The sequence below is a fragment of the Sceloporus undulatus genome, chromosome 1 (genome assembly GCF_019175285.1).
Source record: "Sceloporus undulatus isolate JIND9_A2432 ecotype Alabama chromosome 1, SceUnd_v1.1, whole genome shotgun sequence".
Classification (NCBI taxonomy): domain Eukaryota; kingdom Metazoa; phylum Chordata; class Lepidosauria; order Squamata; family Phrynosomatidae; genus Sceloporus; species Sceloporus undulatus.
The window spans coordinates 23,972,695-23,995,229 of NC_056522.1; the positions used below are offsets into that span (position 1 = coordinate 23,972,695).

A 22,535-nucleotide genomic window follows, 5' to 3' on the forward strand; every position below is an offset into this window, starting at 1 on the left:
GTTTGTAGTGTTTAACAATTAATATTTTTTAAAAAGAAAATAGGGATGGAGGGGGGGAGAAGGAGGATGGCTGCTGATGGAAGGAACCCTCTCTTCTTCTTCTTCTTCTTCTTCCAGAAGGACTCCTCTCTTCCTGCCCCCAACCCAACCCCCAGATGGAGGTGGGGCTCCTCTGCCCTCGTCCCTCCTTCGTCCCGCCTCCCTCCGAAAGTTTTCCCTGGAACTTTTGTTTGGGTCCAGACTCCAGCCATCGCAGCCGGGGGCTTCTTGGAAGGCGAGGCTGGGAGGATCGGAGGGGATCTGGGGCCCCAGGAGACCTCCCAGACCCAGCTGGGACTTGTGCCCCAGAGCCATGGGAGAGCCGGAGGGGCTGCGGTCCTGGCTGATGCTCCTGCTCTTGGCCTCTTTCTCCACCGAAGGTAAAGGGGGGGGGGGGATAAAAGAAAAGAAAAGCCCTTCTCTTTGTCTGGACCCTATTGCATCCACACTGGAGAAAGAATCCGTTTCGACCCCACTTTCACTGCCAAGGTTCCATGCGATGGAATGCTGGGAATGGTCGCTTGTGGTGGCAGCAGGGCAGGAAAGGTCTGGTTAACTCATTAATCTCTGTAAAGTGCCATGTAAAGATAGATAGATAGACAGACATACAGATATACAGTACATTAATAATAATCATACAATAATAATTCAGTGCCCAGGATCCCAGAGGCTGGAGCCATGGCAGTGAAAATGTCTTTTAGAATTTAATTTAAAACCAGACCCAGGGGCTCCTGGTCAATTACATTCTAAAAGAATTCTATTACAAAAGGGGTGTCAAGCGGAGTTCCTGCATGGCAGGATGGGGTTGGACTGGAGCGCCTTTGCGGTCTCTTCCAACTCTAGGATTCTATGATTCTACGAAAAGGGGTGCCAAACTGGATTTTTTCTGCAGTGCGGATGGGCTCTGGTGCCACAAACAAGGACAGTGCCTGCATTCCATAGCATGGAGCCATGGCAGCCAAAAGTGGTGTCAAAGTGGATTTTCCCCCCACTGTGGATGCCGTCTTCGTTTTAATCCACAGGGTGAGAATATTGTTCTTGTTGTCAGGTGCCTTCCAGTCGATCCGGGTTTAGGGCAATCCCTGTGGATGAGGCATCTCCAAGACTCCCTGCCTTCCACTGCTCTGCTTGTGTGTTGTGTGGCTGCTCATAGTGACCTGGAGTAAACCTGTCATGGGGTTTATTTGTCAAACTACTACACCACATTGGCTCTCACTGTTTTATTGTTTTAGTGTTTTATTGCTAAATTTTATTGATTGAATTCACTTGAGGAAGTTGACTGAAGTCTGCAAAAGTTCCTGCTGCCAACTTCTTTCTTTCACTCAGTCTCAAAGATGCTACAAGATCTCTCTATGTACTGTTTTATTGTGTTAGGATTCAAAGACCTAGCTGTGTTAGTCTGTGGAATCAGTACATAGAATCATAGAATCATAGAATCATAGAGTTGGAAGAGACCACTAGGGCCATCCAGTCCAATCCCCTGCCATGCAGGAAATCCAAATCAAAGCGTCCCTGACAGATGGCCATCCAGCCTCTGTTTAAAGACCTCCAAGGAAGGAGACTCTATCACCCTCCGAGGGAGTACATTCCACTGTCGAACAGCCCTAACTGTCAGGAAGTTCCTCCTAATGTTCAGGTGGAATCTCTTTTCCTGGAGCTTGCATCCATTGTTCCGGGTCCTGTTCTCTAGAGCAGCAGAAAACAAGCTTGCTCCCTCTTCAATATGACATCCCTTCAAATATTTATACAGGGCGATCATATCACCTCTTAACCTTCTTTTCTCCAGGCTAAACATCCCCAGCTCCCTAAGTCGTTCCTCATAGGGCATGGTTTCCAGACCCTTCACCATTTTTGTCGCCCTCCTTTGGACACGCTCCAGTTTCTCAATGTCCTTTCTGAATTGTGGCGCCCAGAACTGGACACAATATTCTAAGTGGGGCCTGACCAGAGCAGAATACAGTGGCACTATTACTTCTCTTGATCTAGACACTATACTTCTATTGATGCAGCCTAAAATAGCATTGGCCTTTTTAGCTGCCGCATCACACTGTTCACTCATGTTCAACTTGTGGTCTACTTGGACTCCTAGATCCCTTTCACACGTAGTTTCATTCAGCCAGGTGTCACCCATCCTATATCTGTGCATTTTATTTTTCCGCCCTAAGTGCAATACCTTACATTTCTCTGTGTTGAATTTCATTTTGTTAGCTTTGGCCCAGCTTTCTAGTCTATTCAGGTCATTTTGAATCTTGATCCTGTCCTCTGGGGTATTAGCTATTAGAGATCTTGTAGCACCTTTGAGCCTAACTGAAAGAAAGAAGTTGGCAGCATCAGCTTTCACAGACTCCAGTCTGCTTCCTCAGATGCTTTTTATTGTGTGTGTGTTGTGTGCCTTCAAGTAGTTTCAAACTCATGGCGAACCCCTAAGGCAAACCTTCAACCCTAAGAGACTAAGGCCCTAAAGTGAACCTATCCTGCAGTTTTCTTGCCAAGAGCTGTTCAGAGGAGGTTTGCCATTGCCTTCCCCAGAGGCTGAGAGAGTGTGATTTGCCTCAAATCACCCAGTGGCTGAGCTCTTACTATTTTATTGTGTGTAGGTGTTGTGTGCCTTCAAGTCATTTGGGACTTATGGAGACCCTAATATGAACCTATCATGGGGTTTTTTTGGCATGATTTGTTCAGATAAGGTTTGCCACTGCCTTCCCCTGAGGCTGAGAGAGTGTGACCAACCCGAGTTCACCGGCAGATTTCTGTGGCAGAGCTGGGAATCAGACCTTGCTCTCCAGAGTTGCAGTCCAGTACTCCAACCACTGTGCCACACTAGCTCACCTGCTCTGCTTAGATTCTGTAAATTCATGCCTGTGACCTTCCTAATAGAGTCCATCCATCTGGCATGTGGCCTTCCTTCCTTTCTATATCCCCCCCACCTTTCCCACCATTATTGTCTTTTCCAATGAGTCATGTCTTCTCATGATGTGGCTAAAGTACAACAACCTCAACTTTATCATCTTTGTTTCCAAAGAGAGTTCTGGCTTGATCTGCTCTAGGACCCATTTGTTTGTCTTCTTGGCCATCCACAGTATCCTCAGCACTCTTCTCCAGCACCACATTTCAAGTGAATTACTTTTCTTCCTGTCTGCTTTCTTCACTGTCCAGCTCTCACATCTGTACACGGTAATAGGGAATACAATGGGTTGTGCGATCCTCACTTTCTTGCTCAGTTGTATATCTTTATGTTTTAGGATCTTTTCTAGTTGATCTTTTCTAGTTCTTTCCAGTTCTAGGGTGAGAATAGTCAAGGGAAATAAAAGTTTCTATTCCCTCTCTTCCCAATTCGGTTTGGGACCGAAAGCCTCCCAGCCCTCTCTGATCAAATCTTGCCAAGAAAGCCCTGTGATAGGGTCACCTTAGGGTTGCCATAAGTCAGAAATGACTTGTAGGCACACAACAATAACCTTTTGTGAAATCAGAGATGAGGGGAATCCATGTCCTCCTCATGATCTTGGTTTTAATGGATTTTAAAAATAAAAAAACAGGTGGATTAAAAAAAATATTGCATTGAGTGAATTCTAAAGTATTTTCTAGCCCATAGGAGTTCTTGTATATTGAGGCTTAGCAATAGAGCTAGGGATAGTGCAATTGCTGCACCAACTAAGGACTGCTTTGTTCAGACCTCACCTGGAATATTGCATGCTGCTCTGCACACAACAATTCAAGAAGGATATTAACAAGCTGGAGCATGTCCAGAGGAGGGCAACCAAAATGGTGAAAGGTCTGGAAAACATGCCTTATGAGAAGAGACTTAGGGAGCTGGGGAGTTTAGCCTGGAGAAGAGGAGGTTAAGAGGTGATATGATAGCCCCTTTTAAGTATTTGAAAAGAAGTTATATTGAGGAGGGAGCAAGCTTGTTTTCTGCTGCTCCAGAGAATAGGACATGGAGCAATGGATTCAAACTAGAGGAAAAGAGATTCCACCCAAACATTAAGAACAACTTCTTGATAGTGGAACACACTCCCTTGGAGAGTGCTGGAGTCTCCTTCCTTGGAGGTTTTTAAACAGAGGCTGGGTGACTATATATCAAGGGTGCTTTGATTGTGTGTTCCTGAATGGTTAGGGAATTGGACTGGATAGCCCTTTGGATCTCTTCTGGTTCTATGATTCTGGTTTGCATCAGTTAAGGACCAAGTAGGGTTAGGGATAGCTTATTACTGAATCAATTCCTCCTCCATAGAGTCAACCTGTTGAAAATCAGGATATGTCTGGACTGCTGCTCAGCATCATGTTTCACCAAAAAACAGCATGGGACTCCCATGTATGTTACGTTGGCTGGGACACAATGAAATGCCAATGGTGAAAAGCAGTAGATACAATTGGGCAGTTTTTGTTTCAGATATTTTTGTCTGTAAAAGAAAAAGTTACATGGCACAGACGAGGATTAAAGCTACATTTACTTCATTTTCACTTCTGCATCCTTGAGAAAGGGGGAAATCTGCCCTAGATTAGAGAAAGAGACTACTGCTGTTTACCAGACAAGCACCCTTTAGTAAACCCATTTGAAAGAACCCTCTGATCCTCTTGGGCAGCAATTTGAATATAAAAAGGGAGGGACTGTTTAACAGAAAGTCATTTGCCATTTTAATTAAAGGTTACAGAAAGCCATCTTCTAATGAGCAAATAAAACTGCTATAAGATAACTTAATTTGGAAGATTATTTTTTAGCAAACATAGAGCTACATAAAGTTTTAACATTATGCTTTGAAAAAGTAATATTGCTGGTGGCTTTGTGAATTTGCTCTGGGCTTTACAGTCAGCCCTCTTTATCCATGGATTTTTTTTATCTACAGTTTCAAGCATCCATGTCTTGAAAATATATTTTTAAAAATATAAATTCCAAATACCAAACCTTGATTTCCCATTTTATATTAGAGACACCATTTCCCTTTTCCATTATATTTAATGGGACTTGGGCATCCATGGATTTTGTTATCCACCCGGGGTCCTGGAACCAAACCCCAGTGGATAACAAGGACCCACTGTACTCTGAACTTGAAAGGTGTTATCCCAGGGGCCGAACCTGTTTGGGAGGGGTAGAATTCAGCACCAAGGATAGATCTCTTGAGGTGTGGACTAAAATTTGAGCAGATGCACCACATGGCCTGCAGAATAATCCAGTCTCATGCCACCTTAACTGCCATGGCTCAATGATACAGAATTCTGGGAACTGTAGTTTTGTGAGGCATTTAGCATTATCTGTCAGACTACATTTCCCAGAATTCCATAGCATTGAGACATGGCAGTTAAAGCAGTGTGGAACTGGGTTATTTCTGCAGTGTGGCTAGAACCTCCATGGCATGGAAGCTACCAGGCACCTCTGCTTAGAATGTCTTTCAAATCCATATTAAATATATTTCTGCTGATTTGATTTCTATGGGAGTGCTAAATCTATGCTTCAGTCTCTCCTATTGAAGTAAATAAGGCACGGAGTGTGCTGGCAGTGTGGAGTGTTCCAGGTCACCATCCACTGTATCCCCCCCCTTACTTTTTAATGAAATTCCCCACTCACTATCACTTAGAGGAAGGCTGAATTTTAGTAGAATCATGATATAGACACAGTTACATTTAATTTAACAGGAGTCAAAAATGAAGCAAGTGGAGAAGATGAGCAGATCACACCCTGTGTCCGCACTCGGCAAGTTCAGCCAAAAGCTGCATGTACAAAAGTCCAGTGTAGTGTAGTGGTATTGGTGTTGAACTTTGACTCTGGAGACCAGGGTTCAATTTCCTGCTCAGCCATGGAAACCCACTGGGTGGCTTTGGGTGAGTCATATACTCTCAGCCCCAGAACACTGTGGTAGGTTTGCCTTAGGTTCGTCATAAATCAGAAACATGTTGAAGGTACACAACAGCTACAAACATGAACTCATGTACTCTGTTTGCATGAGCAAAATCCCCAGTAAAAGGATTTTTCAGGATCCCCAGTAATAGAAAGAGAGCCTACACGCTCAACTTGTCCATGTATGGTATCATACCACCCAATGAATACATAGAAACAGTGGGGACTTGCCATTGCCTTGCCTTGAGGATGAGATAGTGTGACTTGCCCAAGGTGGGTTTCCATGGCTGAATGGAGATCCTGGACTCCTGCAGTCCAAGTCCAGTACTCAAATCAGACTGGCTCTTACCTGTGCTTATGTGTGCGTATGTGCCTTCAGATTGTCTGTTGATTTAAACATCTTGAAGCTTTGGTACTTTACCACAAGCTGTCATCTCACTGAGCAGTTCTCTCTTAGGAGCTGAATCCAATAAATTTAACTTAAAACCAACACATCATTAATCCTTTGCTTACCTAAAGGGAAGGCCATAGCCCTCAGCTGTGTTGCCCAAATAATGGGAGAGCCATTATCACACACACATCCAAATCTCAGATTGGAACCACACCAGCTGTGATTTCATTCTGTAACATAGGAAAGAACAGAGTTAAAACATACATGCAAATACACCATACTATGTATTAGCTATACTGTCAGTTAGCAGACATTTAGGAAACATCCCTGGCCAGGTGAAAACAGGGCAGTGAACTTGCTTGTCAGTTGGGAGAATTGTTTGCACTGCTTAGGGTTGAGCCTTGGAAGTTGTTTAACATCCTCCAGGCTACTACCTTCAGCCTGATCATAAAAAAGCACCTTCAGGCCACTCTTGCTCCTCAACTTATTGAACTGAAAACAAATATCTTCACTGTGAGCAGTCCGATGTCACTTCCTGATTTCAGCAAACGGTATCTCAAGATCTGGCTGAGATGCTGAAATCAGATTCATGTCTGTTGCATGACAGATTGGTCACAAAATCAATTATAGTAGTCTCTGAAGAAGGCAGAGCCCCCATCCACTATCTACAAGCTGTAATGGCCCTTTCATTTTATGACCATAGATGAGCTCAAAGGGTGAATAACCTAAGGGTGGGTGTGACACAGACCTTTAGGCAAACAATAGTTGCTGTAGAAGCAAGCCTTAGTCATTGGAACATTCATTCATGAACTTGTATATCATAGACCCTAGTGTCACATTAAATTCCTCAACCAACCCATTTGGTGATGGTATTGGACCAAAGTAAGATGGTGTACACCATGTTCTAGCAGGGGTTGTATGACCACCATGGACTTGAAATTTATCCCAACATCTGTCAGGATTTCTAAAGGCCGCCCTACCCTTGCAAAAATGTCTGTCAGAGCTTGGGCTGCAGCTTTTGATGAGGTTCCACCCATTATTATTGTTTTAGTTGTATCTATTTTTAGTCCCAGTTCTGAGAGAAACGTGGAAGTTCTAAGCATTTAGCAGTTGCTGGGTTTGCTTTGGGTAAGCCAGAAATGGGCCCCATATATGTGAAGCATTGTTCTTTTGCAGATCTTTTGCTAATTTAAACTTGCTGGAGTTGTTCTTTCATAGCCTGCTTTGTTTTAACTGCAGAGAAATCATTCATGCTTGATGGGAATATTTTGCTATTTAAACTTAAACAGTGTTGGATGATGCTCCTTGAACAGCCTTTAGAAATATTTTACAGTTCTGCAAAGGCAAAGTTCAGGCAAAATTCTAGTTAATTATTAAGCATATCTCAGCATGTGGCATTTCAGTTTTGTGGAATATGGCATTTTCTTGATTTGGTGTTCCTCCCTGCATCGCATTGCAGCCCACAACACTTTGCGTAAGAAGGCATGGCTAGTAATGTCACAGGGATGAGTTCTGTCTCTGGAGCATACTGTATATTTTAACCAATTTTTAAAAGAGTTGGCTTACAGTTTTATTTGGAAGCTGTTGGGAATAAAATGAAAGAGAAAACACCAAAAATAGAAAATGAAATTAAGAAAAAAGAACAAGGATGACAGGAAAACCCCTGAAATAAAAAATACACGATAAAATAAAAACCTTATAAAAAATGCCTATCATTAGAAATGACAGGACAAATAGAAAAGAAAGTTAAATATGCTGGACAGCAATATTTTCAACACGTGAACAAACTGGGTAAATGGCTAGCACAAAAAAATAAGGAAAGAAAAAGATAAAATAATAATCATTAATATTCAAGAAGGAAAACTAACCCGTATAAACCAAGTAAACATTAATAAGAATTTTATAATTACTTCATTAATCTCTTCAAAGAAAAAAATATTGAAAATAAGAAGAGGAAACAATATTTGGACATTATAAATGTGAATCAAGATATTTTTTAAACAGCTATCAGTCTGGTGCCTTAGAGATGTTTTTGATAGTAACTCCCATCACACTTGATCTTTAGGTATGCTGGCTGGGGCTAATAGGGGTTGTAATTAAAAACATCTGGAGGGGCCAAGCCTGGGGATGCCTGGTGTAATCGGACACCTCTGACTCTGAGTTTATATATTCAACTACTTTCTCCCCGTTGGTGTCATCATGCCACTCAAACATGTGTGTCTATACTCAGTGTAAACCAGGGGAGGGAAACTGTACCCCTTTTGTGAGGCATATCTCATGATTATTGGCTGAAAAACTGCCAAAAAAACACTTTCAGATGTGACCAGATGCTTTTGGGATTTTCATCTAATATTCAGATGGGGGCTGGAGACTAGTGTAAGGTTTGAATAGTTCTGCTGCTACATACTGTGGTTGTCAGCACTTTGTGGGCATTATATTGTGGGGCTTCACAGAGTTTAAGACAGACCCAGGAGTTCAAAAACAGGAGTGGACTGGGATGCATGGACGTACAGACTGCATTTTGATCACTCTTGGAAAGCAAAGACACAGTTAAAGTGCTGAATCTGCACCTGCATTGCATCACTTTAGACTGCATGTCAGGAGTTCACATGACTAAATGCTTCACCAGAAAAAACCTTTCTTCCATATAGAAAACAAGATCTAGTATGGAACATTCCTCATCTGTCTCCTTTTGGAGAACAAGCTCTGCCCAAAGTGATCAGATATCCTAATCGCAAAGGAGGACAAGGCACAGAAAAATGTAGGACATTCAAGAAAAATGTAGGCCATTACAAAATAAAAGCTAAACCACACTACAGTCAGCCCTCTGTATTCATGGATTTTTTTTATCCACAAATTCAAGCATCCACAGCTTGAAAATATTCAAAAATATATACATTCCAAAAAGCAAACCTTGAGTTTGCCATTTTATATAAGGGACACCATTTTACTATGGCATTGTATCTAATGGGACTTGAGCATCCACAGATTTTGCTATCCACAGGTGTGTGTGTGTGTGTGTATTTGAGTCCTGGAACCAACCCCCGGCAGATATCAAGGGACCACTGTAATATGAAAGTAAATGTATGCTTATTAATCATGCTCAAATTTTTGAAATTCCTCTTGGACAGAAGGTTGAAATGTAGGATGTGTCCTGGAAAAGGAGGACATCTCGTCACCGTGGCTCTGCTCCCAGATTGTGGGGTAGTTAGGCTGTGAATGGAAAGTCAAGGTTGATTGACAGTTGCAAGAACATGAACAGAAAGATGTCTTTACGATGATGCACAGAATGATGAAATAACGGTGGTCCAAGAAATAGTTAGAAAGTGTGGAAAACAGTCAAGTGACATCTTCTCGTCTAATCAGAGCTCTGGTGCCACAACAAGCTACAGTTCCCTGAATTCCATAGTGAAAGCGGCTGTAGCTAAGCTTTCGTAGACTCATTTTCAAAGGTGCTACATGATCAGTTTGCATACTCCTATTTGAGTAATTTTTCCTCTTCCTACATGCTCAAGATTCTCATATATACCTTTCTAAGCTCTATAAACTTTTTGTTGTTGTGTGCCTTCAAGTCATTTCTGACTTTCAGTAACCTTAAAGTGAACCTTTCACGGGGTTTTCTGGGGCTGAGAGTATGTGACTCACACAAGGTCACCCAGTGGGTTTCCATGAGCCAATGGGGATTCGAATCCTCATCTCCAGAGTCACAGTCCAATGCTCAAACCATTATGCCACACTGCCCCTACAGTTACATTACTCTATATTTAATTGTTATTGTATTTTTAATGCCAGGAAGGCAGGAGACAGGCTTGTGGGACTCTCTGTCACATGTGCCAGAACTGTTTGACGAAGGCTGCTGCCACTTTGCAGAATTAGTCTGGCAGAGAAGACTAAATATCTCATAGAATTACAAATTCTGTAACATTAAGCCAAGGCAGTTAAAGAGGTGTCAAACTGCAGTGCACATAGTTAGCTTAGATACTACGTTATTTGCTGGGCACAGGTGCCATTTGCTGGTGTATCTCAGACAACAAAAGAAGTTGGGTAGGCTTTGCATGATGACAATCTTGAGCAAAACAAAAAATCTTAACTTTATGTCTTAATTTGCAGATCTTATTGAAGGTTCAAAGAGGTTGGTCATGTCATTATCCTCAAAATCAAGTTCACCTTCAGAGGAGTCAAAGACTGTACATCGATTAACCCGCTCCCTTCTTGATGAGATAAATAAGACTTCCACAATCTATGCATCGGCACGTCCAATGGAGTCCAGGACGGTAAAAGCTAATACATTCACTTCTCCTGAGGGTGATGGAACACACCCTCTTTGGTCCATTAAGTTTAATCCTACAGCAGGAAGGATACAAATTGCTGAACATATGGACATAAAATTTAATTGCTCTATCAGTGTTCCTAAATCACTAATCAACCAAGATTCTGCAGTTATTTCCTTGTGGAAGAATGGGAAGGAGCTTCTTGATGCTGACAGGATAGCCAGCCAGTATTACCAATTTGATGATAATGAAGATATTGCCATGATCTCTACCTTCAGGTAAATAACCTATATAGAATTTAAACTCAGATTGGATTGCATCCAAATATGCCCTTCAACCAAAGAGTGGGAAAAGTTAAATTTTTGCACTACCACCACTACTATGTCAGGATCCTCTTAGCAAACTTCTTGTGGAACTACTTGTAGACCAGTCTCTCTGGTCATGCAAAGAGGAGGAGGAGGCAAGTGCTTCCTCCTGCTGAGTTGTCTGTTCCATGAAAGGCAGGCTTCAGTGTGGGGAGATCCTTGGACCCAAAGCACTATAGGAAAGGTGTCTTGGAAAATTGCCTGTGTCACAGCCAATTTTTCACATCAGCTCTCCCATAGTTTTTCCTCCCATCCCCAACTCCAAGCTTAGACATCCATAGAATAGCTGGATTAGCCCTTTGTCTCCATCTTCATTTTCCCCATCATCACTGCATTTTTGATTTCATTTGTTTCAATGCTGCTGCTGTTGCTACAATTGCTTCTGGTGTAACTACACTGGTAGAGTCATAGGATCTTGGTGGCCATGCTGGCTGGGGGATTCTGGGAGTTTATGTCCATAAAATAAAATTTCTAAACTCAGGGAAGTCATTAGTTGCCAACAATGAGTTGTTCATAATTCATTCCCTTTTCCAGTAGCAAAGGCATAACTATTTTGCATTTGGATTGTATTTTAAGAAGAAAAAAATGAACTAATTTTGAAGTGTAACTGTCACTTTTACTTTTAGCTTAATTGCTATTTTGTGTAGTCTTACTAAGCAGTGGGGGAGGAAGATCACATGGTTCAAGCACTGCCTTGTATTGTGTCTAGTCTTGTCTCTGTTGTGCCCACAAGAAAGGGTTGGAGGGTAGAGAGTCTTTTTCAACACAGGGCAGTATGTTGTAGCATTAGATTTTTTTATATAATGTGTGATGGAGTCTCCTTCCTTGGAGGTCTTTAAACAGAGGCTGGATGGCCATCTGTCGGGGATGCTTTGATTGAGAGTTCCTGCATGGCAGGGGGTTGGACTGGATGGCCCTAGTGGTCTCTTCCAACTCTGGGATTCTATTATTCTATATTAAATGGATCTATTTTAGTTGCAAACCAACTCTTGCAAAGCAGCAAGGAAATTAATTTTCACAAATTGTACTGGGCACCTTTAAGACATACAATTTATTGTGACAATGCTTTTGTGAACTATAGCCCACTTCCTCATATGCATGCAATATATATGGAGGTTCGGGTATCTTAAACTTTAGGTAGCTTAAACTTGGAAGTGGGATGTTGACAGTGAGATCAAAGCAAATTTAGATGTCAAAAGTGCTGAGAGTGACCATTAAATTATTAACATAGGCCTATTACAGACTGCCAAAATAAAGCTGCTTTGGGTCTCTTTGGAGGTATGCTATTTAAATGATGCATGGGTCCTAAGAGTCCGGAGGTCGCGCCAAAGCCACACTCCATTCCTAAGCACTGGAGTGCAGATTTGGTGCAGTTTCTGGATTCTTAGGATGCATGCATCATTTAAACAGCATACTTCCAAAGAGACCCGAAGCAGCTTTATTTTGGCAGTCTGTAACAGGCCATAGACAGTTTATTAAATGTTAGATGATAACACCAACTTACTGGCAGTAGATGAAACAGTTAAGACATCTAAGTTGATATGCATCAACTAGAACCTTCTATTTAGCTCTTTCTCACTCTGATCTGCTAGTGACGTTTCTTCACATTGTAAAGCAGAACAAACTGAAATGGTTTCTCCTCTGGACCTATTGCACAAATTGTATTACAATGACCTTAGAGTTATACCAGTGACAGAGCTGCATCTGTGTGAGATGTTAAAGCTGAGTTTAAGATGGTGATGGAGGGAGGTACAAACAAGGTATTCAGAAATGGACTTACAGCAATGGTTCTCAATATTTGGTCCTCTAGATATTTTGGCCTACAGTTCCTAGAAGCCCCAGCTGGCATGGCATGCCAAATGGCAAGGGTTCTGGGAACGGAAGTCTCAAACATCTGGATAAGCAAAGGATGGAAACCACTGCCTTACAAAATTTATAGCCTGTCCAAGTGCAGATTAACAGTTGCTTAGGGCATGGGATCAGGTTGAGAGTTTGGGAAATACTTTTTGAAGTAAAACTCCCAGAATCCCCTTACCACTGTGGCCAGTAGTCTAAGTTCTAGAAGGCCATCCTTCCTTTTTGCAAACACATCAGTTTTTGCTACCTCTGTATGCTGATATTACCTGCAGCTGTAGTTGCCAGTGAGGTAGATAAGTAAGAAGTTAAGTTGATTTAAGCCCCTGGATTTAATGCTATTACGGGTGAGCACTTTAGATGGCCATGTGTAATGTCACCAGTTGTGAAACAAATAATGTCTCTTTTTTCATTCTTTGCAAATGTTTCCACAGTCCTGATAGGTTAAAGCAGAAAAGGAAAAAACTGTCAAACCTTTTTTTTAAAAAAAATACTCTAAATATGTCCCACTTTGTTTATCAAACCCACTCAGACCATAGCACCATCATGACTACAGCAGGTGTCTGCTTTTACTGCTCAGGTGGTGTTTGCTTCTGCTGCCTTGATGTGAAACCCATTTACTTGGGAATAAGTACCATTTTCTTGTGGAGGATAAATATTTTTAATGTGAGCATCTTTGACTATGTACATGCCCATTATCTATGTGTGTGTGCCTTCAAGTCATCTGTTGACTTATAGGGAATGTCATAACCCACTCTCTGAAGTCAAAAGATTCAGATACAGAGGAGTCAAATTTTCAAGAATTTACAGCTCCTGATGACAGTGGCCTCTCCAAGTCTAAAAGCTGGGTGCCAAGACAGAGGAGGGGCACTTACTTCCTAGAAGTAGCTGGCCGACGCTGAGGACACACTGCCATCCTTTCAAGATAATTGAAGAGATGTCAATAGAATAAACTCCTCTACCTTTAGGCTCCAAAGGGGAGCTAATTAAAGATTCCCCTTATCTCCACTGTTATTTGCTATTGCAATAGAATCCTTAGCCACCTCAGTCAGAAAAAATGAAAACATAAGGGGACCCAAAATAGGAAGAACAACCCTTAAATTAAATCTCTTCACAAATGATGTGATCATCTTCCTAAAACAACCCAAACAATCCTTCCTTTGCTTCCAAGATCAGATCGGATCTGGTGCCTGTAGGATATTTAGGCAGTGCACCCATTAGCTATCCTCTAACTATAAAATGTAAGAAGAAAGAAAGGATAGTGTGGTGAGCAGCGTTAACCATGGTGGGCTTCAGAATATCATTCCCAGTCTAGATGGGAATGTTTGTCCTTACTGTGTCAACCTCTGGCTGTCATTTGGGGCACAGCTGGTAGAGATGCTCTCAGTTTCAGCCCCAAGGTCCACCTTAAACTGCACCACTGATCACTGATCTGAGTGGGAACACTTCAATTTTGGGAATGCCAGTAAAAAGCTAGGTTATTCCCACAACATTTTTTCCATGTGGATTCATACAGTTCCTTTCATTGCCTTCATACGGTATTTATTTTTTATCAGTCTTAAAATACTGCAGAATTATTTTGGACTTATTAATTCCTTGGCTAAGTCACAGAGTAAACATTGATTGCCTTATAAGTCTTCCTTTCTCCTCTTCTTCTTGCAGTATAAACAATGTCCAGCGCTCTGATAATGGGTCTTATAGATGCAAACTGAAAGTCAACAGCGATGAAATAGTATCAGGTCCTATTTTGGTTTTGCTGGAAGGTAAGCTTAGATTTGGAAACATCACCCAGTGACAAGATACTGTTGATGAATTGTTGTCCTTCATAATTTTGCACAGAAAGTGCTGCCTTCAGTCTCATTTTGGCATGAGAAAAGTGTGGTGCAGAGTAAAACGCAAGCAAAAAGTGACTGGCAATGAATATGCTCTTGTCTGAATTTTAAAAGGACTATCCCAGATGGTGAACCTATTTTGAGGCTTGGGTTTACCTCCTTGGATAAGTCCCTTAGAGCTCATAGCAGACTTACTGTTCCATTGACATGGAAGCCACCAGCTGCCACTGGTGTCCTGTGACAATTGGAGAAGTAGGAGGGAAACGGATTGAGGATAGAATGAATTTGAGAAATTATTCTTAAAAAGAGGAAGCAGATACATTGATTGCTATGTCTCTCAAAAGTCTGATACCTCTTGCGCAGATTTTGGGAGATGGGTTGGGGGGGGAAATTCTCAGAAATCCCTATTACCCCCACCCCTCCACATATGTTATCTATCTGGCCACAGAATGATGGTGAAGAAAGATTCCTTTTCATTTTTATTCCCACTCTTTAGACCAGAGATAGGTGACCTGGTGTCTTTCACTTGTTTTGAAGTACAGCATTTGCAGTCTCCATCTAACATGGCCAATGCTCACAGATTATGGGAGATGTAGTCCAAGTCATCTAGAGCAGGGTTGGGCAAGTGCAAATAGGGCAGGGGCCATTTTTATTTCTTGCACTTGCCCAGCAGGACACAGAAGCACACCCAAAGTCATGTGCTGTCAATTTCTGCCACCATTTTGGTTGGGTTTTTTTGGTCTGTTTTGGGAAGGTTTGGGGGATGTGGCTTTAGTGAAGCATATTTTCTTTTTAGGTGATTTTGGGAGATTTGGGGCAGTTTGTGGGCCAAAAACGCACCTCAAATTCCACCTGAAAACAAATTTGAAAAATTGGGAGAGAATCTAGGAGTGTTTGAGAGGGTTTTGGGGGGCAGGGTCTAATTGGCTGTATGTGACCCGTGGGCCACACTTTGCCCTCCTCTGGTGTAGAGAGTGCCAGACTGGGGAAAGGCAGATTTAGTCCCTGCCTTTCTCTTTGCCATTTAAGCCTTCCCAACAACTCACTCCTTTCTGTTGCATACAGGGCTGCCATACTTCATTAAGCAGCCCCAGGGGCTGAATGTCACCCGAAATACACCATTCAATCTCACCTGTGAAGCAGTGGGACCTCCTGAGCCTGTTGAGATTCGCTGGCATTGGAACAGCAGCTTAATTTCTAAGAAAGAAGTATCCCCATCTGTCTTGATCATGACAGGTGAGTGAAGTGCTACAATGGTTCCAACATGAGACTGTAGTTTTTATGCCTGTGATTTTCTATTGTGCGCCAAAAAAGGCAACTGTCAAAATTCCCTCTGGGCACTCAATCCAAAAATGTAATAATCAGGTAACTGAATAAGAAACTCTTGGGTTTGCTAGATATGTCCATGTTACAAGAAAAGAAATCGACACTATGATGGTTGTATTTCGTTTGGCCATACCTATTCTGTTATTACTGGGCAGAAAACTGATGTAGGTGTGACGTATGTGTTTTAACCTGTTTCATCAAAATAACTATGCACCTTGTGGTAGCACAGGGCAAGAACAGATAGGCCAAAATAAAGCTGCTTCAGACACACACATCTTAAGAGGCCAGAAGCTGTGCCAAAGCTGTGCTCTAGTCCTTAGGAGTGGAGCATGGCTTTGGCACAGCTTCCGGCCTCTTAGGACGCATGCAGCATTTAAACAGAATACCTCCAAAGTGACCCAAAGCAGCTTTATTTTGCCCTGTCTGTTTGGGCCCACATAAAGTGTTTGTGAACTGCAGTCTGCTTTGAGGTGTCAAAAGGTGTCTTCATTTTTAATGTGAAGGAATAACATTTTAAAATTGTTTTAATGGTGCTATTGACTACTGTTTTACAGGAAGAGGCTATAGCTCAGTGGCAGAGCTTGGGACCATAATTGTTTTGGATCAGGATTGCCAGAACCCCCAAGGCAGTATGGATACTGGCTGTTCTGTGTGGGGGATTCTGGGAGTAGTCATCCAAGAAAATTATTTTTCTAAACTTTGAATATTGATAGACCTTAGGTTTTGCATGCCTTGGAGCCTCATATTTAAATCTTGATGACCCACCTTTGAAGAAGGAGATAACAGTTGGGAAAGATCTCTCCTTGAGACATGTAGTGTTGCCAGAGTGAAACTGGCTCCTGCAGCTTTAATGGTTGATTAGAAATGGGAATTTCATCATGTGTTGCTTGTTAACTGGCTGCTGACAAGTAACACTTGCTGAAATTCCTTCTTCTGGACAACCAGAAGAAAACAGGAGCCATTTCTAGTTCTTTGCCTCAATTCTGAGGGCAGCAGTCCCATTGAAAAGAGATGAAGGATAGGTTCTGTGGTGTACACAGCACTGTTCAATAAGACATGGACTCCACTTACACTGCAGAATTAATGCAGTTTGAGACTGCTTTAACTGCCATGGCTCAATGCAAAGGAATCTCGGGGCTTGTTATCCCCCAGAGCTCTCAAACAGCAGAGGCTAAATATCTCACAAATCTGCAAACTCCAGAATTCCATAGCACTGAGCCATGCAGGTTAAAGCGGTGCCAAACTGAATTAATTCTGCAGTGCAGATGCAGCCACAGAAAGGCAGAAGGCTCAGAATAAACAGCTAAGGTTCCGGGGAGAAGGGTTGTTGTTGTTGCCAAAACAACAACAACATTCCTTCCATTGTCTGCTGAAATGGTTTTCCATCATGTCATGGCCAGCCTTTAGCACCATCCTTGAAACTCTAGCTAATTAATGGCATGGTTTTTAACAGATACTCAAGAGTTGCACTAGCTTGTCAGCCCCAGAGTTTGTATTCCTCTCTACTTACTTATCAGACCTTCTTTCTCCTCACCTTCCCACTCGGGCCCTCCGTTCTGGTAGTCAAGGCCTGCTGTCACAGCCCAGGATTTCCTCTGTCCCATCTTGGATTCGCCCCTTTTCACTTGCTGCCCCTCATTCCTGGAACCTTCTTCCCCAGCGAACAAGAGCCATCACTTCTTTAACCAGCTTCAAAATGGAGCTGAAGACCATCTTGTTCAGAGAAGCGTTCCCAGGCATCGCATAATTGTCACTTGCTATTTGATGTTCTTTTGTTGTCTGTTTTATTGAATTATTTCCTGTATTGCTATGTATTTTATATGTATTATCCTACTAGAGAGGCCCCTTCCCCACCACCTTTCCCTTCTCCTTTTGTGTCGTGTCTTTTTAGATTGTAAGCCTGAGGGCAGGCAACCGTCCAATTAAAAAGATTGTATGTACAGTGCTGTGTAAATTTACAGCGCTTTATAAATAAAGGTTAATAATAATAATAATAATAATAATAATAATAATAATAATAATAATAGTTTGTATCAGCTAAAGACATAAAATGTGAAGTGAAACATCAGTGAGGCTAAACAAGACCATAGACCTACAAAACCTGAGTTGGGGAACTGATTGGCCAAAATCTGGCCCCAGCCAAAATCTGGCCTTTCAAGGGTGCAAAAAGGAGCTATGTGGAGCGGCACGTGACGTCACGCTGTCATAGGAGTGGAATCGGGGTGTCCGGCCTTAATAGCTGGTCTGCACAGCCCCAGAGTTTGTATTCCTCTTTAGCCTAACCCATAGTTCCACACATACAAGGGGTCTCTCTAGAAGATAATCTGTGGGGTTTGAGGTTTTGAGAGAGCCACACAACATCCTTTGAAATACAACACCCAATAGGACCAGTCCCTCTAAATAAGGATAATGTGGGGCTTATCTGGTTGCTGGTGGTGGTTGTGTGATTCTTTGCTTTTGAAAACCAAAGCCTTTGTGAAAATTTTGCTCTGCTGAAATCATATAGTATGAAAGGGTGCATGGATTTGAAAACCGATTTTTAAAAAATATTAAATACTACCAGGCCCCCAGTGCAGTGGCTTTTAAATATTCCTATTTAAATGATGAATCATCACCCCAAAATATTCATGAAGAGGTATTTTCTACCTTTTTTGAGAGGAAAAGAGCAGTCCTGGGTGTTCCTCATGAAAACAACCTTTTGATTGCATGTGGTCCCAAGGTCTACACTTTGCCCATTCCTCTTCTAGTGTTTGCATCTTTGCATTGGTCAAGTAAAATGAATAGAAATTTCTTGTAATTCAGAAATTATTCTACATCCTTGGAAGATACACATAAATATTTGCTGTAGACCTCGGGCAGAGCTTTCTAAGCTCTTGCTTTTTTATGTCTTGACTTTTTTTAAAAGGAAGTTGCCTTTTCAAAAATGTGGTCACTCCAGCAGTCTACAAATAGCTTTTTCCATCCACCATCCAGATCTGCATTATACAGAGTGGCAGTGTTAAAATCACAGACCATATGTCAGCCAAAGTGTTACTGGTGTGCACCTTCCATTCACTTCAATGGGGCTTGAGCAGAATAATGCCCCAGTTAGATGGGGGAGGGACAAAAGGATGAACGATAACAGAACTAGTTTCTGTTAAGGAAAATGTTTCCTCTTTACTGAAATAACAGAAAAAAGACACCTAGCTGCCCTGGGTTGCTTTTGGTTTTGCTTCTTCATAAGAAGCGAGTTACTACTAAGAGTGGAGTCATCCCAAAACAGATTGCTGCCCAAGTTAAAGAACAGGACACCTTTTGCCATTTCAGCCAGCTTGGCAAGTGAATATTACTTTCAGAATTAGCAATGAGATAGCATCCTCCACTTTTCTGAAGGTTTGCTGAAAGTTTAGGGCAGAGCTTTGGAAAGTTTTCTAACTTAGGCCCCAAACAGGCAGGCCAAAATAAAGCTGCTTCAGGTCACTTTGGAGGTATACTGTTTAAATGACACATGCATCTTAAGAGGCCAGAAGCTGCACTCCAGTCCTTAGGACTGCAGCATGGCTTTGGCACAGCTTCCAGCCTCTTAGGACATATGCAGCATTTAAACAGCATACTTCCAAAATGACGTGAAGCAGCTTTATTTTGGCCTGTCTTTCGGCTCTTAATTCCAGTACTGCTATTAGACTCTCCCAGCTAGCATGGCAAGTGGTCCTGCTGACTGGAAGATTCTGGGAGATGTGGTCCCAAAATATAATCTGCCAAAACTCTGGTCCTTGCCAAAGTCAGGAAGTGATCAGGGATTGTGGAAATCAGAGCATGCCCTTCATGTGTGGCCAAGCCACATTCAAGTGCAATAAAGACAGTAAAAGTTCTTAATGCAGCAGTTTGCTTTTTCCTGAGCTTACAGGGAAGGGCAAGATTACTGTCTGTCTTTTCTTCTTCTTCATCCATTGACCTAATTGAGTGCAAACTATTTTGGCACTTTGACTCAGTTTGCAGTAATTGAAGTAACCTGAAGATATGGGGGGGGGGGGGGGGGGGGGGGGGGGAGGGGGAAGGGGAGAAAAAAATGTGCGATATTTTTTAAACTGTTGTAAAAGTGGGAAGTCAGAAGATTAATCAGGACTATTACTTGCCAAATTGAGATAGCTGGACAGTGTGTCATGGTCCAAAACATCTGAAAGCCACCTAGTGGGCCACCAAAGAGTGAAAAGGGGGTTTGGAACCAAATCCTGAAGTATGACGCTAGCATAGCCAGAAACAGTGATTTAATAGAAATATCATTGCACATTGTCTTATGCCAAGTCATACTACTGGTTCATCTATCAGTGATTCCCAGACTCTTGTCCTCCAAGTATTTGGGACTGCCGTCTTGGTCTGGGATTCTGGGAGCTGAAGTTCAAAAACCTGGAAGGCTGGAGTGTAGGAATTCTGTTCAGGGGAGTTCAGTGCATAGCAGTTGAAGGGTAGCTTAAGAGAGTTGAGAAGAGTTGAAAGGAGGTGAAGGGATGTAAAGTTGAAGGCTTTCATTTTTTTGGTGAGTTTTTTGGGTTAGGAGGCTGTGTTCTAGAACAGTTTATTTCTGACATTTCTCTAGCAGCTGTGACTGGCATCTTCAGAGAATGCTGGCATGGAAGGGAGTAGGGTATATGTACTGTTGGTTGAGTGGAAGCGATTTGCATGTTAATCTGTGTGTTGTTCTGTTGTTGAATGGCAGGGCCTCAGGGTGTCTATTTACTTAATGATTCTTTGGCGGTATCTAGACCACCGGATACAGCGCCCCCGTGATGTGCTAGGGGTTGGCCGAAGACGCAGTGTCCATGCTGGCCTCACCCCTAGCACATGATGGGGGTGTAATCATGGTGGCACCCTGTACACACGGGGGGCCGCCATGATTACGTCACATGCACGCCGCCTCCAAATGGAGCGGCACACGTGTGACACCCCTTGCGCCGCTGTAGGGCGCTTGTGTCGCCCTTTCAGTGGTGCCGGAAGGAGCTCCAAATCGGAGCTCCTTCTGCCGCTTGTGTCGCTGACGCGGCTTTTAAATGGCCATGCCAGCAACACAAGGAGAAAGGGGCCGAGCAGCCCCTTTCTCTTGTTCCTCACCGCTGTCGGGGTGTCCTTGTGGCTTGACGCCCCAAGGACACCCCTTTCCAGGCTGTGGGGAAGCGGCCTTTTGCTACTTCCCCACGGCCTGGAAAAGTGGTGGATCGGGGCCTCAGGGCTGCCACTGTGGCAGCTGAGGCCCCGATCCATCCGGGAAAGGGGCGGGTACAGGCCGCCCCAAAGAGGCGGTCTGTAAACCGCCATTGTCTGTTGGGAAATCTCCTCACCCTGGGTGGTTTTCACTTGCATTTTCTGGGTCTTGATTTTGGTGTTTTTCAGGATTGGTAGCCAAACTTTCTTTACTTTCTTCTTTCCTATTGAAGTTCTCCATGTGTTTGTCCTGTTGAAGTTGTCCAAGTGTCCCCATGTGAGGGAAGGGCACACTGCACTGTTCTGACCTAGTAAACTCAGATACCATAAAGCAACCATATTAACTCAACACTTTCCAGAGGTGTTGGACTACAAATCCCATAATCATAGATGACATAGCCATCCTATCTGGGGTTGATTGGTAATGTAGTATAACACCTTGTATGATTCCTCTAGGGTGGTACCAGGCTGGGAAAGACTGGAGAATAGGCACACATCCTCTGGAATTACATGTCTCCCTTGCACTGTAATAACCTGCTTGTTCAACTTTTCCATTGCACAACAATGTTTGCTGCTTAGCCAGAGCCTCAACAGAAGGCACAAGAAGGTTTTAAAATAGTTCTGTCACAGAGTTCACTCACATTTTTGGCAAAGGAAAGGGTTGATTTTTTAAAAAGTACAAAACAAAAGCAGAGATCCTTTCTCATGAAGTGCCTCCCCTGCGGTTAAAGAAGTGCTAGACTTGAAGAGATGTTTATTCCAACTGTAAAACGACACTTGGCAATTTATTTTGTTCTTTTTTTGTGGTGTACATTCAAGAAACAAGCCAAGCTGGGGGGAAAATGGATTGGATGGCTTTTCTTTATGACACTACATTTTGTTCCAGAGTTTGGGAAAGTCACTTTTTGTAGATTGTGTCTTCTATATATTTGAAACTATAGGTCCAATCCACACTGCAGAAAAAATCCAATTTGACATAGCTTTAACTGCCCTGGCTCAGTGCTAGGGAATCCTGGGAATTGTAGGTTGTTGTGGCACCAGAACTCTCCGACAGAGAAGACTAAATATCCCAGAAAACTGCAATTTGCATAATTCCTTTCACATAATTCCCTAGCACTGACACAGGGCAGTTAAAGCAGTATCAAGAAGGATTATTGCTGCAGTGTATTTTGGCTGGCTGTGGGATTCTGAGACATATAGTCCAAAAAGTAATTTTTCCAACCTTTGGTGAGAAATTTGCTGCTGCCATTTTCAATTCGTGTTGCTTATATTTATCTGCAGGTCTTAATGAAACTGCTATTTTCCATTGTGAAGCTCATAATGAGAAGGGAGTCACGACATCAACTGAAGCCCGAATCAATATCAAAGGTTAGTAAAAATAAGTGTGAAAATTTCTGTATTTAGACTTATTAGTACAGTTTTTCTGAAGAAGAAAAAAAAGAAGAC

At 42.5% G+C, this 22,535-nt stretch overlaps 1 protein-coding gene across 3 annotated transcripts in view; it reads left to right on the plus strand.

Moving 5' to 3' along the window:
• The first annotated feature begins 210 nt into the window (after window positions 1–210).
• Window positions 211–22,535, plus strand: part of MERTK (MER proto-oncogene, tyrosine kinase) — an 83,113-nt gene continuing 60,788 nt past the window's right edge. For all 3 annotated transcript variants that reach the window (XM_042452043.1, XM_042452058.1, XM_042452051.1), the window contains exons 1-5: window positions 211–419; window positions 10,374–10,812; window positions 14,416–14,516; window positions 15,651–15,821; window positions 22,371–22,457. In XM_042452043.1, coding sequence (XP_042307977.1) covers window positions 353–419; window positions 10,374–10,812; window positions 14,416–14,516; window positions 15,651–15,821; window positions 22,371–22,457 — 865 coding nt within the window. In that variant the 5' untranslated portion in view covers window positions 211–352. The remainder of the gene's footprint in view (window positions 420–10,373; window positions 10,813–14,415; window positions 14,517–15,650; window positions 15,822–22,370; window positions 22,458–22,535) is intronic.